Raw genomic sequence first — 20,304 nt, 5'->3', positions numbered from 1 at the left:
ATCCAAAACTGAAAACAGATGCTGCCTAACGTTCATAGATTTTGAGTTATGAACGGAAATTGAGAAATCGTCGTTACATTCTACAGGCACTTTTTTAAGAGGAATTCGAATATGATATTGTCAAATTTTTTGATCCAGTCATTTTCGAGATACGACAGGGATTTCTGATTTTTCAAATATAAACTATAGTTGAAAGTCCTTTCATTCTGCTGCAATTTTTTTGCTGATTTCAAAAATGTATCATATGTCGCTATTCAAATGAATATAACATAAGAAAAAAATTCAATACTTTTTCCTGCTTTTCGATTCACTGTTGAATTTTTAGTAGGCTAACGTAACCATAGCGATCGTTGAAAATGCATTATGGTTTGTGAACTCCACATAATCCTATGTGAACCTTGTGTGATAGGAATCACAGACTGTCGAATAATTATTTCTTTCATACAGGGTGTTTCATCATAAACTGGACAAACTCATATGACGTGTAGAGAACATCGGGAGAATCATTTTTTTCTTATGAAATATTTCCCGTTTTCGAAGCATAAGGGAGATACACGGTGTTTAATGTCATTTTCGAGCGTTATTATATTGAGTGTGGTCGGTTATGTATAAGACTGGAAGTAATGGTTTCTTGTCATATCGTAGTATTTTTGGATGCTTCATTCAGAAATGGTGTAGAGCACCGAAAAAAAAATTACAAAATGGCGGAAAACCTGCAATGTTCGTGATTTTTTTTGTCGGTTGCCAAATTGACTTTCATTTCCTAAATTAACACAATTTTTAAAGGATATCTGTGGAAAATTTTTTTCAGAAATCGAACACAACTTTTTTTTTACATGTCTACAGCGAAAAAAAAATTTCACTCGAAATTGATGAAATTTTGTACTTACTTTCATACCTGACACGAATATCAAAACAGAATCGAAAAATATCAAACGGTTTCGTTTTTACAGCCATTCAAATGTTCTGTTCGAATATCTGAAATAATAAAAAAACATGACACAGCTTGTGTTCTTAGGCCCATAATTTTTGAATTTGTATGTCGAAACATTTCAGATTGCAAAATGAATTTAAAAAAAATCAGTGAAACTTCATTGAGAGTCGAACTCCCTGCTCTGAGTTAAGTACCTATTAAAATAAATGTGGAATCTGAATTGAGACTGTTCAAAGGTTTTTAATTTTCGTTGCCAAGCAATGGCAGCTCATAGAATTTGACAGAGTATTTGAATCACAGAACATAAACATCAAGAGAATGGTAACTCCCGTGCTAATCTTCTTGACCGTGTTTTTTGTCTGCGACACTAGCGCTGAAACAGCGTACTGTGGAACTACCTTCTTTTTGCCCGTGCGGCTTCCGCTTCCTCCCGTCCGGACCTTACTAGCAGGAGGCGAGAGATTCAAATCGACGAGGACGCATTGAAAGAGCGCCGAATCAGAGAAATAATGAAAAATTCGAGAAAAATTTTGAGTGTTATAGGAAAATAAAGGATGAAAATAAACTTTTATGATTTCTTGTATTTCTTTTCCTGATGGTACTCAGAAAAAGTAATGAAATTAGGAACAGGAAGGTTTTTCTTCTTTTATTCTCCCTATTCAACTTAAAATTTCTCTCGAATGTTTCATTATTTCTCTAATTCGGCCATCCTTCAATGCGTGCCCGTAATTTGAAACAGCACCTCGAGTTATTTTGCAGGGGTGAAAAAATGGCTAATGCTAGTACATATTGCAAGTCAAAACAAGTTTTGTTTCTTATGTTTCCTCTTATCTCACGTTGTCCAACAAAGTATTATAATTATTATTTGGAGAAGTTATATTGGGATTATTGTCTGGGTTTCTGAATAGAAATATTGATTCCGAAAAAACGATTTTTCTTCGCGAGAGTTTTCTGCTAAGTTCAATTGACTATTTAGAAATACAACTTCATAATTTTCATACTTCCAAATGAATGCCTTTTTTTCATCTGCAGAACTTGTTCCATGAGCTGAAACATATTTATGTCTCTTGAGATTTCAGTATGAGGAATACCTATATCATAATATGGAATTGAAATACTTTAAATAGAAACTTCACAAATTCTGTATATGCTACCTCAACTTCATTAGCTAGGTTTAATTCAAGAAAGAATCTGTGAAATAATAGGATTTTGTGTCTAGGTACAGTGGATCACCAATATCCTCGCTCGATTTTATTCCACAATTCATCCCTTTTAAATGAAGTATTTCCAAAGAATGTTTATCTTTCTTTACGAAACTAAATCAGTCAATTCACTTCCGATAATTTCGATAAATATCTTGATTTACTAGAAAAACTCTGTTAGGCCGTATAATCTCGAAAAGAGTACTGACAAACGTCAAAGTTTGTTTACATTTCGAATTTTATGGTTAAGGATTTGCCGATTGCGTATTTCTGTGTTGCCAAGGAAAGCGACACTAGCGCTCTAACAGCGTACGCTTGCAACTCGTGGTCCAAAATTATCTGAATGAGTTGCCACCGCCTGATTTGAATATAACTGAATATAATATTGCAACTATCTTGAAACCAATTTATGCAGTTTGAGTAGAAATTGGCGGTTGATACTTCCCAGATATTAATGGCATGGCATTATTGCGGAAATTTCTACGAATAATTCCACAACTTCACAAACGCAACAAAAAAAACCTATTAGTATAAAATTTATTTATAATTTGTTCTCAAAAATATTGCCATTTTTCAGGATACACTTTCTCGCCCTTTTCGCCACACTATCCACCGCTGAACGAACCATTTCCGGGTTTCGGCGAATCTCTTCGGCGGCTGATTCGATTCTTTGAATCAGTTTTTCTCTCGAAGTCACTGGAGCTCGCTTAACATAAACAAGACTCTTCATATGACCCCAGAAATAAAAATCCATAGGTGTAAGATCTGGAGAACGAGGAGGCCATGCGACAGGTCCCAATCGGCCGATCCATCGGCGAGGGTATTGAGAGTCTAAAAATTCTCGTACACTCCTCACTGTGTGAGCAGGGCAACCATCATGCTGGTACCATATTCCTTGAAAGTGACTCAAAGGAATATCTTCCAATAGATCGGGCAGAGTTTCCCTCAAAAATTGATTATAGCCATTTCCAGTCAATGTTTCAGGAAGAATGTACGGTCCTATAATGAATCCATCCTTCATTCCCGCCCAAACATTGACAGAAAATCTCTTCTGGCTATTCTTTGCTACTGTTGCATGTGGATTTTCCCTTTGCCATATTATATTATTTTTTTTGTTGAAGAAACCATCTCTGTGGAATGTTGCTTCATCCGTTAACAGTATGAGACGTAGGAAATTCCTATTCTCACGTCCTTCTTAAAATAAATTCACAGAATTCTTTCCTCTTCTCAAAATCACCTTCTTCTAAGGTTTGACATGAATGGAAATGGTACGGATGGTAGCGATTTCTTTTCAAAACTCTCCATACAGTGGATTCACTCTTATTCACCCTTGGATGATTTGTTAGAGTTCTCGTTGATACCATCGGATTTTCACTCACTAAATCCAGGATACGTTCTTCGTTATTTAGGATTGTTTCCCTCTTCTTGCGGTGAAGAATACCTCCTTCACGTAATTTACGCACTGTTTCTATAAAAGTTTTAAAATTAGGAACGTTTCGGCTTGGAAATCTGCGAGCGTAAATTTCCCTTGCTTTTCTCCCTGAGGAATTCGCTTCATAATAAGCCTGAACCATATCATTTTTTTCTAAAATTGAATATTTCATTTTCGTTTGCATACAAATCGTTTCAATATACTCGAATTATTCAGTAAAATTCAAATACCCTGTCAAATTCTATCAGCTACTGTTGCTCGGCAACGAAAATTAATATGTTTACTCAGAACCTTAGAACAGACTCATATTTCACATTAATACTTAACTCAGAGTAGGGAGTTCGACTCTCAATGAAGTTTCACTGATTTTTTTAAATTCATTTTGCAATCTGGAATGTTTCGACATACAAATTCAAAAATTATGGGCCTAAGAACACAAGCTGTGTCATGTTTTTTTATTATTTTAGATATTCGAACGGGACATTTCAATGGCTGTAAAAACGAAACCGTTTGATATTTTTCGATTCTGTTTTGATATTCGTGTTAGGTATGAAAGTAAGTACAATCGTGAAAAATTTTCATGAAAGAGTCAGTAATATAAATAAAATACGAAAGCTATCTATAATTATGATTTTCACAAAAGTAAGATGATGTAAAATAGGTACGTCTGTTCACGGTATTATTCGAATTGAGAACCATCGTAAGATAAGCATGCCAAACATCGCGAGGACAAAGGATGGCAAATTACTCATCGAAATATTTATTCAGCAATCCGTGATTTCAATCATAGAGGCTCAGATTCACAAAATATAATGCATATTCAACGGTTGCTATGGTTACGCCAGCCTACTAAAAATTCAACAGTGAATCGAAAAGCAGGAAAAAGTATTGAATTTTTTTCTTATGTTATATTAATGTGAATAGCAACATATGATACATTTTTGAAATCAGCAAAAAAATTGCAGCAGAATGAGAGAACTTTGAACTATAGTTTACATTTGAAAAATCTATATTTCCATTTAGAGAGCAGTCCTCCCTCCTTCCTTCTTCCATGCCTCTGCAGGTTTATGAACTCCGTTGAATAATATCTGAAATATGAATAGCATATGGTAAATTGTTGTGGCTAATACTAGATGAAAATGTAGAATGAAACTGGAGAAAACTGTTTTACATTACTCACTTACGATGAATTTTCACAACTACACGTGTTTTGCAATAGCTTGTTTTCGTGGGTTGAAGTAACTAATATAAGGCTAGTGGTGGAAAAACACATTGTGAATATCATGTAGTTCAGTTTCATTTTGCTGCATGAAATGAGGGTATATTCTCGACTACTATAGTAAGTATGATGTCGTTTTGTACAAATGGGTATAAGTAGTTGAAAATCTGAAACTTACCAGGAAGAAATAAAACACTTATACCCTTTCTGGCAAACCTGATGAATTTTTACTTCATCTGTGAAATGTCCATCAAAAACAAAATAGGATTTGCGTATTATATAGTTCCGCACTTTGGGTCCTCAACAATAGATTGCAAACTTTTTCGACACAAAGTTTGAAAATTACCGGTTGCTTACTTCTCTAGGAAACCGATGACGTTTACTAGTTCTATCATTACAGTTCGAAACACAACATTTATTCTTTTCATATTTTTAGCTTCAGACATCTCATTTCATTATCAGAAAAAATATTCACGAAAATTCCTTTTTTCGCAGTAGAATTTTCGCAATATGTATGTGCTTTCAATTTTCTCAATATGTATTTGATTCCAATTTTCGCAATATGTATATGATTGAATTTTCTCGCTGCATACTATTGAATGTCGACGTTTGAAACTGAAACGTTTCTTGCAGGTACGAAAAAGTGAGGTGCCCGAAATAATCAGGATTCCATTACATTCAGAAGAATCCATGGACCAAGAAAATGGAAGTTTTCCTCAGCCAGAAGAAATTTTAGAAGTGGGCCCAAACAGTGACACCAATGATGCATCATCTCTTCAAAGGTACCACGAAGATACCGAAGCGGACGATGAAGATACTTCACAAAAAGAAAACCAAGGAAGATTGAGGTAACTTTAGGAAATCTGAATAGCGTAAAAATAAGACAGGTATTCTTTTTACAAAGAGAAAAAAAGAGGAGAAGTATTTGTCAACCTATTTTATACAAGAGATATATATGAAGTTGTTTCGCCATCACAATAGCATGTTTAGGTGAGAACGGTGTACTTCACTCAGCTGACGATGCTATTTGCAATCCATATACCTCCTTTTTACAACTACTATTGTCATAGAAAAACAACGTGAACTGTTAAAAAAATACACCCTCAGTAGCAATTTTTCCTTACCAAAAATCTTATGTAATACTAAGATAAACATGTTACATAAAGTATGTAATAGATCATGTATGTCACGAAAATAATAATAATAATTCTTTATTTCAAGTCAAATCAATATGTACAACATAATATGAGGTGAAATAGTATCAATGATTCCGTCATTCTTCGGGCCTGTTCCGATATTGCTGGTTTTACTGGCCCGCAATCGAATAACAATAGAACTCGAACGACTGGGCCAAAATAGGCATCGTCCCTGAAATACTGACAGCACTGTTCAGGAATATCGAAACAGACGGTTCATCTGACATAATCCAATAAACTTTATGGTTCCAAATTTAATAGAAACTTAACCAATATATAGAGTGCGTCAAAAACATTTTAGGTTTTCCCTCCTTTTGATGCTGTCTGGTAGAGAATTGTATAATTTCAGGCACCTATATTCTGCTTGTTTTTGACTAGTTGTTGAAGTAAATTTGGGGTATATGTAGTCAAGACTTCTAGTGGCATGCATGGGTTTTGTCGGAGACATATATAATAATGATAGTAGTTATTGTGTAACTAGGTAGGTTTTGGACTTAAAAAAAAAATAATGTTAATGTCAATTTTGAGAATGAAATGTCAAAATAGAATTTCTCGATAGTCTTGTATTTTTGAATATTGCTTTTTTTTTGAAGTAAAAGCGGGTAGCTTTTACACTGGTACGCAGTTATCAACGTAAAAACTTTGTAACAACTTTTCTATTGTTTCTCGTGAATATAATGATCCTGGTTCACCCGATTTTTTCATACATTCAGTGGGATGATATTCGATCGTTGCTCCAAGCAGAAATGGACTGCAACTTATACCAAAAACTACCCTTCTATGTCGGAATATTTTCTTATCCCCATCTGAATCTACCCACAAAAATCGGAGAAAGTCCCCATCAGCTTCGTGCAAGCCAATTTGCAAAAACGCTTTCCGAATATTTGATACCACCCCAATTCTTTCTTTTCTGAATTCCTGCGATATTGATGGTATCAATAGTATGAGATTTGGTCCTTTTTCTAAGCACATATTCAGTGAAGGTTTGTCTTTTTCTCGGGCTGAGGCATCGAACTCTGGTCTAATTTTAGTTGTTGCACTGCTCTCTTTTAGATATAACCGGTCTATGGGGTTATTAATGTAATTGATTTGGGGGGTCGCAGAATGTTACATGTTCTATAATACCTTCTTGTAGCCATTCTTCGAAAACGTCATTGTATGACTCATAGAGACCTTCAGTCCGCAGTTTTTTCAAAGTGAAAGTCAATCTTTTTTCAGCAAGGTTGTAGTTATCAGGTATAGGTGGATGTCCTTCTAACCATGGCATTCTCACTTCATATCGACCTTCGGGATCTGTACTGATAGTCTGAAGGAAAAGTTCCTTCGCTGCGTTCTCCATTTCTTCTCGAGATCTTTTTTCCGCAGGATCAGTTATCTCCAAAACATCAAGTTGCCACAAGTCGGCTATGCTAGCATTTTTCATACAAAGTGACAGAGCAGTCATTGCTTTATTGGCACTGTGATGATTATTAGGTATCTTGCCCATCAGTGTCCAACCTAGAAGTGTTTCAACCGCCACCAAGCCACACTTCAAAGTATACCTTTTCCCAGTGTTAAATTTTCCGGCCACATCAGCACCAATCAGTACTTCGATTGGAGCTGAATCGTGCACGTCGCTAAGATGAATATTTTTCTCCAGGAGTTCTGTCATCCAGCATCCATTAAATACAGCAACAATTTCATTACCGTTTGATCCAGAACTTCGAATGAACAACTGTAATTGCCTGACTTCAACTTTATTTCATAGCAATTATGAAATTGCTCAACTGTATTAGAGCCTCCAAACAAAGAATGGATTATCCTTACTGTACGTTTAGGGTTGTAATGCATTTCCTCAGCAGTACTTCTTAGGATGTACGATCTCTGTGAACCACTGTCTATAACAGCTCGTATCACACGAACTCCATGTTCACCGATTATTTTTATGCGTAAGGTTTGTAAAAACACATCAGTGTTGGTATAATATGCCAACGATTGCTCGATGGACGAAGTTTCAGTAGTGTCTCTACCAGACTTGAATGATTTTTGAGAACTTTTGCTCTCTGGCAATGCTGGACACATCAAAGTAACATGCGGCTTACTACATAAAATACACTTCAAGCGCTCATGACATTTCTTAGCCAGATGTCCAGTCTTCAAACATTTGAAACACGCCCTTTTTTAGCTGAAATATTTCTTTTTTGTTCTAATGAATAATTTTGAGCTTTGAAGCAATTTTCGCTTTCATGTGTTTCCTCGCAAAAAATACATTTAGCAATATCGCAACAGTCCTGCAGCAGTTGGTATTTTTTCTTTTGATATCTGCTTGTTTGTATTTTTATGCCGACTCTCACCTGAACTTATCCCGAAACCTTCTGCAGCCAACGAAATGCGTTCCTCATTTTCGACTTCTGACTTCAAGAATTTCTTGAGGCTTTCCAAACGACTTAATGTTAAAGATGCTTAGCTAGTTCCACTTTTCGTTCCGGAGAATGAATCAGAAACTGACGAGGAAAAATTCGGGGATCTCTGCCAAACACGCAATAAATCTTCTGGAAGGCAAGATTCGATTAAGGGAAATATCATAGCTCCACAATTATCATTTTTTACTCCAAGTGAGTCAAGAGCCCTCAAATGTGTTTCAAGCTTATCATATAATATTGAGAGTGTCATTTTGTGGTTTGACATGGCGTTATTGATAACAAGTTTCAAAAGTTCTCTAACATAAAATTCTATTTGCAATTCTTTTCTTCCAAAACGAGAAGTTAGGCTGTCAATTAATTCTTCATAATTTTCAGCAACAGGAGGAAAACTTTCAACTATTTGTCTGGCTCTACTATTAGGTATCGTTGCTTGATTCAGATACTGAAACTTGTCAGCGGTATCTATATTTGGATCATCATTAATTTTCTTGAACTGATCCCAAAAAGAAAGCCAGTCGCGTACTTCCCCTCCAAACTTTTTGAATTCTATAGTGGGTAATTTAAGTTTACGCCTACCTTTTACTGTAGAAGTACTCACAATTGAACAATCTCTAGAAAGGCGATCACCATCACCAGGTACTGTCTTCTCATGCTCTCTACGATAATTTTCGTACGTAATCCTGAGATCGATAAATTTCCTTTCATACCCTTCACATGATTCTATTTCGAACAATAATTCATCCTCACTCACGTCTTTTTGCAAAAGAGAGTTGGATATTTCTCTGTTGGCTATCAACAAGTTCTCTTGTTTCTGCAATAGAACTTCCCAAACAACTTGTACTTTTTGTAGGGTTGTTTCTTCAGATAACAGTTTTTCTAATTCATTTGCACTTTTCGTGAAAGCAGCACGAATAACTTTACGCAGCTTTTTTTGTTGATCCATCGTGCCCGATAATAACCTGGTTCAAAACCTGTCTGTTTTCTGTTTATATAAACGACAAAAAGCCTTATCTGCACTAGATCACAGTTCCACACACACACACGAGTTCAGTTTCTACTTCACCTAAGTCCTGTCACGGTCGCCAAAATCTGTTGTAACCCGAAATAAAAGCTACCCGCTTTTACTTTAGATTACCAGGTTAAAAAAAAGCAATATTCAAAAATACAAGACTATCGAGGAATTCTATTTTGACATTCCACTCTTAAAATTGACATTATTATTTTTTTTTTAAAGTCCAAAACCTACTCTTAGCAGCCAGTAACTTTAGTTGACCTAAATACTCATTGCGAAACCTGCGGCGCAACGCGGTCCTCAAAGTTGGTTTGTAGATCATCTTGCGACTGAGAGACGTCTCATCTACAGCATCACAATCGGGAATATTACTTTCAGATTGGTCGCGCAGAAACATAGTTGGAGTTAAGGCCAGTAAATCTTCCGAATCACTGGACAACTACGTGAGAGGTCTCGAATTTATTATGGCTTCGCAATCGCATAATATTGTGAGGAGATCTTCGTTATATAGCGACGTCCGACCAAGTACTTTTCGTAGCAGTTGCTTCAACACACCTACTAGACGTTCCCAGAATCCACCCCACCATGGAGCTGCTGGTGGATTAAAACGCCAATTTATCCGTTGTAGAGAAGCATAATTGGAAATATTCTCCCGATCCAATCGTTTGAAGGCATTTTCGGTTTATCACGTCTGGCAATGAATCGGCGACTCCATATCAAATGGTTTGGTATGATATCTGTTACAGATGAGACACGAAGAAATAATGGATCGTATTGAACGACGACCCCCGATAATCCAGTATTTCTCCCTTAATAGACTCAACAATCCTTGAGTTCGGAACTCAAGGCCAGAATTGACATGAAAGTCAAAAATCATCCGTTTCACTACGGGTTGTTTCGCTGACAAAACAATTGGAAAGCGAAAATCTCTCATTTCCTCTCTTTCAGAAATACGAGTTTTCAACCTGATCAAGCCATCTTCGTCTTTGAATGACTTCAGAGAGTTCAGTGTTCTTTCATTTTCTTCTCCAAAAGTGCCCTGCTGGACTATTCTTAAGATAAACTTTTCGAAATCTTCAATTTCTTTGGCACTTAGTTCATTTCGACGTTTGACTGGATTTCTTGAATTGAATATGAATCGCAACAACCATGCTATCATTCGAAGGGTCTTACTGTATTCAGAAAAATAGTTCAAATGCCAATAATCACAACTAATATTCATCATAGCGGTAACTGTGACCAACCTCCTCTTCTTTTCTTTACCGACCTCTTCCTCATTACACATGACATCTTCTTGTGGCCATAGTTCCGGAATCTCATAGAGCCACTTTGGACCTTCCCACCACTTAGATTCAGAGAGGTATCGCGCGGAACAACCACGAGAAGGAAGATCCGCTGGATTTTGGGAACCAGGTACATGTCGCCATGACTCAATCGGGGTTAACGCACGAATTTCTTGAACTCGATTCCAAACGAATGTTATCGATTCATCTTTTCGGCGGATCCAAGACAAAACATTAGTTGAATCGGTCCAGAAATGATACTCTATTTTGTTTTCGAAGTTTTTCTGTATAGAATCATACAGACGGGCTCCAATAGAAGCTGCTAATAATTCTAGTTTGGGAATTGAATCCTTTTTCAAGGGTGCCACTCTAGATTTGGACGCCAATAAATGTACAGATACCTCATTTATTCCGATTCTCAGATATACAGCTGCTGCATAAGCTTCTTGACTAGCATCTACAAAGCAATGGATACTGCACTTTCCACTTATCTTAGAATCGTAACCAATCCATCTTGGAACTTCAATTTTTGTTAAATATGGAAGTTCTTTGACCCATTTGATGAAAACAGCGAGCAAAATAATCCTATAAATGGGTATGATGTTCCATATGAAGAAAACGGTGATAGTGCTGGAATGACAAATATCATTTCTGATATTCAAAGCAGAGTACCCGAAGTGGTATTAAACTGAAGTATACTAGGAGTGGTCGTGAAATCAAGAAACCAAGACGATTTGTTTCGTAGTATGCCTGTATATATTATAATTTCTTATTTATGTTGGTATGTCTCTTTGTATTTGTGAGGTACTCATATTTCAATCGTTCCTCAGGTGGGAGGATGTCGGAGACAGGTTTCTTATTTCCAAATTCTTGAAAAAATTGGCTGTTTCTTCTCATGAATAGCAAACAGTCTTGTATATATAGTACATATATGGTAAGTAGACCGTTACTCTTGAAAGCGCCCCTGCAAGTTTGATTGTATCCAAGACCACTCATTATTCTTATCACTTTTTTTGTGAAATAAATCCTCCATGTTCGATGCACCATAAAAAATTAATCCGTATCATAACTTAGACTCAATTCCCAGTCAACCATTGTTGCGTGGTATACTAGCTTTAAACTCTCTTTGCCAATATACTTTGCTATCTCTGTGAAACCAAACATTACGACCATTAATTTATAGTTATTAAAAAACATAGACCTAATGACAATTTTCTCCAATAAAATACATCAAGTTCAATATTTATTGAAGAACAACGTGTTTATTTTGTGAAATCTAAATCCTCTCATGAATATCTCAGCATATTTGGAAATGAACCAATTCGTCATAGAGCTGCCTATATGAGGTTTTCTCACCGTTGTAATGACCTCTTCATGTAAGAAACATCAAAGCACACCGGGTGTACCTCGGGGTGTACTGATTTCTTGTCCATTGGGATAGTCTCACGAGTACATATAAGAAGGAAATTTTTTCATAAAATATCCAGAATATACCTAAAAACCAGTTATGTCTAAAAAAATATTCATGTCATGTCATGTCTGTAAAAGGTTGTCATATCATTGTTATGACCTCTTATAGAAGAAAACTCAAATAATAATGTACACCCTGTGTACATAATTATTCATTCATCATAAATGTGGGAACACCTTGTATTATATGAATTTGAATATTTGTAGAAAAGCAAACTGTAAATCAGGAACAAATCTGCGTCGTCGTAGAACACCCTGTAGAAGTTCGGAACTGAATAAAATTCTCGGAATTTAACAAAATTCGGACTTTGAACTTGGAATTTAGTTAATTTCCGACTTTGAACTCGGAATTTAACAAAATTCGGACTTTGAACTTGGAATTTAGTTAATTTCCGACTTTGAACTCGAAATTTTGTTAAATTCCGACTTTGAAGTCGGAATTTATGGAAAAATATTCTTGAAATATTATGTGGCCCTTCTACGCCTTCGTTATTTTGAGTTCTTAGTTATTCGTGTTGGCTGATTTATTGTTTGCTTTATGTTGAACGTACCTAATAAGTCTAGGAATTGATTTCTCTTATTTGACTCCTGAGTCATTTCTATATTAAAATCTCCTACTATTGTGACTTTTGGCCCACCAACATGGGAATCATTTTCTAGTGGAAGGAGATATAATTTCACTAAAGGGCGTTTGAAATCGCCATGGGTAGTGTGAACTGTAGCAACGCGGACCTTCGAATAATTCAACAATTCGCCCAAGCCGCCATTCGAGTGGAGGGCAAGTATCATCTTGAATAAGAACAAGAGTGCCTATGGAGGGTTCTAACCCTGATTTCAACCATTTCTGTCTTATTTGAAGAGTATGAAGATATTCGATGCCAAAAATCGCGTTGTAAGCGCTGAACAAGGTTCCAGCGGTTTAACCTACTTGATGGCTTGTCTGAAAAATCTTCATCAGGTAACGATACTAAAGGGCCTTGAGTCAGAAAATGACCGGGGGTAAGTGCTTGCATATCATTTGGATCTGATGAAAGCGGAGTTGAAGGTCGCGAGTTCAAGATAGCCTCAATTTGGCACAGAACTGTATTTAATTCCTCATAGGTTAGTATTTGCGCTCCAATAGTTCGAACTAAGTGATGTTTGACGGACTTTATACCGGACCATATACCACCAAAATGTGGGGCGGAAGGAGGAATAAAATTCCAAGCGATAGCTTCTTGACTGGAGGCTTTTTTTGCGAGGGCCAACAATTCTTTATTAGATTTGACAAAATTAGTACCGTTATCCGAAAACAGCTCTTTCACGTAACCTCGTCTAGCTACAAATCTACGAAAGGAAGCCAGAAAGGCCTCAGCTGTTAGGTCAGAGACCAGCTCCAGGTGTATAGCTTTCGTAGCTAAGCAAACGAATAAACATATATAACCCTTTTGCGATTTGATGCCTCTATGTTTGCTAAGAGTTAAGGATATAGATCCACTAAAATCTACCCCGCCGAATGCGAAAGGTTTTTGTGGAATAACGCGATAAGAGGGCAAGAAACCCATCAAGGGCTCATAATTGGTAGGTTTCACCTTGAAACACCGCAGATACTCAACATATCGTACAACGAGTAAGCTATCACGCGACATGAGAATGGGATGTTTCTTATGATTATATGAAATAGATGCCTGCTGAATTCTACCTTCTACTCTCAGAAGTCCCTCGTGGTCAATAAAAACATTTAATTTGCGAATTTGCTTGGGACATTTCTTATTCGTATTTACTTGAGAAATAATTTCTGAAAAATACTTTTGTTGTACATGTCTGGCCAAACATTTCAAAACTATCCAAAGCTCTGAAGAATCGATATTAGATATTTTTTTATCGTCTTTAGGTAGTTTACAATTACTTATAAAGCGTAGCACGGAGACCAAGATATACTGAGTTTGATAAAAATCTGATTCCTTTTCAAGAAGATTATCTAAGAAATTAGTTGATGAATCAGTCGCGATTAAGGTTACGCATTTTCTCTTTTCATCTTCTAAAATTCTTGAATTATCTGAAATACTTGACGTTGGCCATTTGGCGCATGACTGCGTCAGAAATGGTGGTCCGATTCACCACAACGAATGATTGAGAAGTTCATTAGGTGAACAACCCCTACTCGAGACATTTGCAAGATATAAGAACGAAGGGACGTAGTACCAGTGCTCCGCGTTAATATTATCCCGAATAAGAGCAATTCTATTGGCTATAAACGGTTTCCATTTACTTGGATGCGATTTTATCCAAAGTAAGACAATGTGAGCGTCAGAAAATGCGAATATTTTATTCATTCGGATTCTTTTTTCCCAAGAATCCAACGTATATTTCAAAACGTTGGCTAATAAAGCAGCGGCTAGGAGCTCAATCCTAGGAATGGTCAAAACTTTCTTAAGAGGAGCTATGCGGCCTTTAGCAATTACGAAAGAGATGTAATAAGCAATACCCTTTAATACTCGTTAATAAACGACACATGCGTAGCCCTTTTGACCATCATCGCAAAATCCGCATAATTCTACAGAATCGGCATCATTAATAACGATATGCCGAGGTAATTTAAAATTATGTAAACATTGAAATTCGATTCGATACAGGTCCCACTGCCTTATAATTTCGAGGGTATGAGTTTCATCCCATTCCAGACCTAATATCCAGATTTGCTGGATCAAATATTTTAGAGTGAAAGTAATAGGGGTGAGATAACCGTGGGGATCATAACAGCGAGCCAAGAGTGATAAAAGATTGCGTTTGGTTCATTCATCATTCATTGCTGTATCCCGTTACCGGGAATGAATCTACAAAAAGAAGAAGAAGAAAAAAAAAAAAATTCGAACAGACTTATTATATTATTATTATTATAAGTAATTTCTTAGTGCTAGTTGCGACTGTGTGCCCTCCTGTGACTAAAGAGACCCAACCGTGACCTGCAGATCCTTCCACACTCAGGGCATGGATAGTCACCAACCAGATCTGGCCGCCGCTGTATCCTTCTCGATTCTCCATTATATCTGTTTACCAAAGACCTCCACTGTGACCTGTCTAACGCTAGTTGTTCCCAGTTATGGTTGGCATTAACTGATTTTAGGGATTGATGTAGTGTATCCTTAAACCGCTTATACTGGCCTCCTGGTTTCCGGGCTCCCTCAGAGAGTTCGCCGTATAGAGCTACCTTGGGGAGTCTTGTGTCTTGCATCCTCAGAATGTGGCCGCTCCATCTGAGTCGGGCCCTCGTTACTTGAGTCTCAACTGTTGTACAACTCGCGCGCTGCAAGACTTCTGCATTCGAAACTTTGTGGAACCATCTGATGTGCATTATCTGTCTTAGATGACGTTGCTGCGTCTGTTCAAGCTGTTTAATATGTCGCCTGTAGGGAGTCCAGCTTTCGCTTCCGTAAAGAAGCGTTGGGAGGACCACTGCTCTGTAAACAGCTGTCTTGGTCTTCAGATTGAGGTCGTGATTTTGAAACACTCTGTCCTTCAGCTTCCAGAATGCCCGTGATGCCGAATTGATACGGTTGTGTATTTCCGTGTCAAGGTTAGCCCTAGTATTTATGAAGCTTCCCAAGTATTTGAACTGCTCGACCTGTTCTAGAGTTTCATTGTCCGGGCTGATATCTGTTTGAAGGCTTTCTGGCGGACTCACCAGGATTTTGGTCTTATCAATATTGAGTCTAAGGCCTAAAGCTTCGTATATATGTTTATAGGTGTCCATCATTATCTGTAGATCCTCTGAGCTGCTAGCGATGAGTGAACAGTCGTCTGCATATTGAAGTTCCGTGATAAACTTGGTACGGGTTTTTGCTCTGAGGCGCTTCAGGTTAAACAGGCCTCCATCAAATCTGAATCTTATCCCAACACCTCTTACGGGCATGCTCATGTCAGCAATTATCGATACAGCTATCGCGAAAATATTGAACAGTAAAGGCGCTAATACGCAGCCTTGTTTTATTCCAGAGTTGGTTGAGAAATGGTCGGTTGTAGAGCCATTATGCTGTATTCTAGCGGTGTTGTTGGTATGAAGGCTTTTACACACTGCTAGGAATTTTTCGGGTACTCCTAGACGTGCCATGATTTTCCATAGCGCTCTCCGATTCACCGAGTCGAATGCCTTGCTTAAATCGATGAAGGCTGTATAAATCCTTGTTTGTTGTTCACGGGCCTTTTCTTGTAGCTGTCGCAGTGTAAAAATTAGGTCCACCGTACCTCGATTTGGTCGAAAGCCGCACTGGGATTCAGGTAAAAGCTTCTCTAAGAGTGGAACCAGACGATTAGCCATAATCTTCGAGAGAATTTTACCGGCCACGCTAAGCAACGATATGCCTCTGTAATTGTTGCAATTCGACGTATCGCCTTTGTTCTTATAGAGGTTGATAACTAAAGCGTCTCTGAAGTCTTGTGGCACATCTTCCTGTTTCCAGATCTTGCGGAATAGTGTTAGGAGACTATTGAGAATGTCTTCATCTAAGGCTTTGAATATCTCCGCCGGAATGCCGTCTAGACCAGGTGACTTATCATTTTTCATATTTTTGATCGCACTTATGATTTCCGACATTGAGATTTCGTCATCAAGCGATGTCATCGGACTATACGCGGGGAGCAGGTCTAAAATGGATAAATCCGAGTCGTTATTTTGATTCAAGACCTGTGAGTAGTGCTCCTTCCATCTTTCGAGAATTTTTCTATCATCAGTTAGAAAAGCTCCTTGAGCATCTCTTATAGGAAAGCTAGCTTTTCTGCTTGGACCGTAAACAGTTTTAATAGCTTCGAAAAAACGCCTGTAGTCATGGTTATCGGCGTAAGCTTGTATTTCCCTAGCTTTTTCTTTCCACCAGCTGTCCTTGATTTTTCTTATTTCTTGACGGACCTCGCGTTTTAGGTTTATGAAACTTATTTGGGCTGCAACATCGCCAGGCTTGTTAATTGCGGTTTTCATCGCTTTGTGTTTTGCGTCCAAAAGGGGTGCGATATGAGTTTCGCTGTCGGCAAACCAGTCTGGGGATTTTCGGGAGCGTTCTGTGCCCAGTATTTCTTTCGCTGTATTTGTAAGGGATGACTTGAAACGGAGCCAATGAGTCTCAATGTCGTCGTTATAATCCGGTGGTGTTAGGCTATCTTTGACGGCAGCTGTGAATCTTTCCTTTGTAGAAGGGTTTTGTAGTTTGGAGATTTGAAGGCGCTCTCTTAGATACTTTGGCTTGCGTTGGTATTTTGGGCGCATTGACATTTTCATTCTCGAGATTACCAGTCTATGATCAGTCCAGCACTCCAGATCTGCTCTGGGTTTAGTGACCAACACCTCTTTCAGATCTTTCCTTCTCACGATCACATAGTCGAGGGTATGCCAATGCCCTGAGCGCGGGTGTCGCCAGGTCCCCCTTGAATTGGGTCTCGTAATAAAATAGGTGTTCTTTATGCACAGATTGTGTTCTGCACAAAGAGCCAGCAGACGTTCTCCATTCGAATTAATGCTGTCTGTGCCGTGTTTCCCTATTATTCCCGGCCATAGTTCTGAGTCTTGACCTCTGCCCACTCTGGCGTTGAAGTCTCCAAGGAGAATAATTCGTTCCCGTTTTGGGATTTTTCTTAATGTAGCAACGAGTGTTTCGTAAAAAGTGTCCTTCAAGTTGTCAGAGGAGTTCAAAGTGGGTGCGTATACTGCAATGATGTTCACAAACGTGTTATTCGCTGCAGGAAAACGTAGGGTCATTAAACGTTCTGAGATACCAACTGGATTTTCGGTAAGTTTGGCGGCCAGGTCGTTTCTAATGGCAAAGCCTACGCCATGTTGTCTGATTTCGCCTTCCGGCAAGCCTTTCCAGAAAAAAGTATACGCTTGTTCTACCAAGCTACCTTCGTCCGAAAAGTGTGTTTCGCTTAAAGCAACTATTGCAATGGATGTTCGTTGCAGTTCCTTATCGATTAGGGCAGTACGCCTCTCTGGTCGGTCGGCCTTGGGGTTGTCTAGCAAGGTTCTGACGTTCCATGCTGCAAAAGCTATGTGCTTTTCATTGGTGTTTGTTCGATGATTCACTCGCTCAGGCACCCTCCCCCGGAGATCCGAATGGGAGGGTATTTTACCTCCGGATAAGAATTTTGTCCTGTTCGATTGATCCATCTTTTTGTAGGAGCTGCGTTAGAAGGTGTTCAAAAGCTGCACTGGTAACGCTGTCAGTGCAACTTTGGTTGCGGCTACGACTAGATTATCTTGTGGCACAGGTATCCTGAGACGACAAGGTCTGAGACGTAACTTGAGCAACGCAGAGAGCCATTTCCTGCTCAAGCCAATGTTTAGGCTACGTAATTGTGGGAAACAGAGTTATACCGCTCATGTTCGGTCGCCAGAGCCTCGTTCGTAAGAACAGGGTGCACCGCGAGTAGGTGAGGTTGGCATTTGAGGGGAGAGGCTATAAAACGCATCCTTCCCCCTTACACCCCACACCTGTTTGGTACAACTCTCTTGAACACTGATAATCTTAAATCTAAATTCGTCACTAGAAGGGTGCCAACAGAGACCTAGAACTTTGGCTACGTCATCGGAATCGAGCGCAAAAATGTGAGGATTAATCAGAGAGGGATTCAAATGCGATAAAACTTCTGGTTTATTGCTTCCCCATTTATAGAGGTGAAGTCCTGCTTTGCTCATAAGATGAGTGAGTTGCTTTTGTAACTCAATAGCGACTTCGATGACTCACATTGTCATATATTGTACATGCGTATTGAGTTTGAAGACTCCTGTCGTCTTGTCGAGAGGAGTCAGTCGATTGTGAGACAAATTAGAATAATGATATAAAAGCATCAAGCAGTTTTTATATGAAATAGCATCCAATATAGGAGAATATTACATGGCGCAGTCGGTAGCAAAGCCAACTGATCTGATACAGCCGATAGCGGAAAGTAAGACGAGTGCAATTAAAATGCCGTCCGAAATGGATTTTGAAGCAAATCCATCTGATTCTTGGAAACTCTTCAAGCAGAAGTTTCAACTTTACTTAAAAGCCACTAGGACTTCAGAAGATGATGAAGAATTCGTATGTGCTCTTCTACTCAACTGTATTGGCGATAAGGGTTTGAAAATCTATAATACCTTCAAATTCGAGAAAGAAAATTATGAAAATCCAACCAACAAAAAATGTCGCATTCGAACAACATCTGTTTTCCAGCAGAGATATGAAGCTAAGTGAAACAATTGACGAATATGAGACCGATCTGCGTGAAAATAGTTCAACATGTGAATTTGGTTTGTTGACAGATAGTTTAATTAAAGACAGATTGATTCAAGGAATACGCGATGAATCTGTCCAAGATCGTTCATTGCGAACAAAGGATCTTAACTTAAATAAAGCCATCGAAATATATAAAGCAGCCGAAATGACAAATGAACAACTTTCACAAATCTGTCATACCCCAAAATATGAAAATTCCAACGAAATAATGGAGATAAACAAACACAAAGTATGGAAAAAAAAGCGTTTCAAGCGGATCAAGAGAAGAAACATCCGGAATGCACACTTATCATGGAAGGAAGAAAGAAGAAATCCATTCAAGAGGTAGAAATCAAAAATTCAACCTGCACGCGAACAATAATAATCAATCCTCCAAATGTGGACCCAAACATAATTTTGGTATGTGCAAAGCCTACGTTAAAAAATGTTCAAATTGTGGTAAAATGAATCATTTTTCAAAACAGTGTAAGTACAGAAATAATAAGCCTGTTTATTGTATTGAATCAGAATTGTATTTTGATAATTTTTTCATAAGTTTGAAAACTAATTCGAAGTATTCTTGGAATGTTGATTGGACATTAGAAGGTGAAAAAGTTTATCTCAAAGTTGATACTGGAGCTCAGGCTAACTGTATGTCTTTGAAATTGTATAAAAAAATGTTCAAAAATATTAAGATAGACAATTCGGAGAATTGTAGATTATCAACTTATTCAGGAGAACAATTGAATATAATAGGCAGTGTCAATTTGAGTTATTTATTCAAAAACAATTCTTATTCATTAAAGTTCTTCATTACAAAATGTAATGCCCCTTGTATTATAGGTTTGGAGGCGATAGAAAAATATGGGTATTGCTAAGTTGGTCGCTGGTGTAGAGAAAGAAGACTTAACGGAAGAGTTTGCTGATTTGT

The 20,304-nt window shown here is 37.9% G+C and overlaps 1 protein-coding gene across 3 annotated transcripts in view; it reads left to right on the top strand.

The window, feature by feature from the left end:
* LOC123315586 overlaps positions 1 to 20,304 on the top strand; it is a 622,910-nt gene that overhangs the window by 306,407 nt on the left and 296,199 nt on the right. For all 3 annotated transcript variants that reach the window (XM_044901350.1, XM_044901359.1, XM_044901344.1), the window contains one exon: positions 5,421 to 5,635. In XM_044901350.1, the coding sequence (XP_044757285.1) occupies positions 5,421 to 5,635 (215 nt within the window). The remainder of the gene's footprint in view (positions 1 to 5,420; positions 5,636 to 20,304) is intronic.

Source organism: Coccinella septempunctata, chromosome 1 (assembly GCF_907165205.1).
Source record: "Coccinella septempunctata chromosome 1, icCocSept1.1, whole genome shotgun sequence".
Lineage (NCBI taxonomy): Eukaryota > Metazoa > Arthropoda > Insecta > Coleoptera > Coccinellidae > Coccinella > Coccinella septempunctata.
Note: the sequence above shows the minus strand (reverse complement) of the source record. Positions and strands in the feature narration are given on the sequence as shown.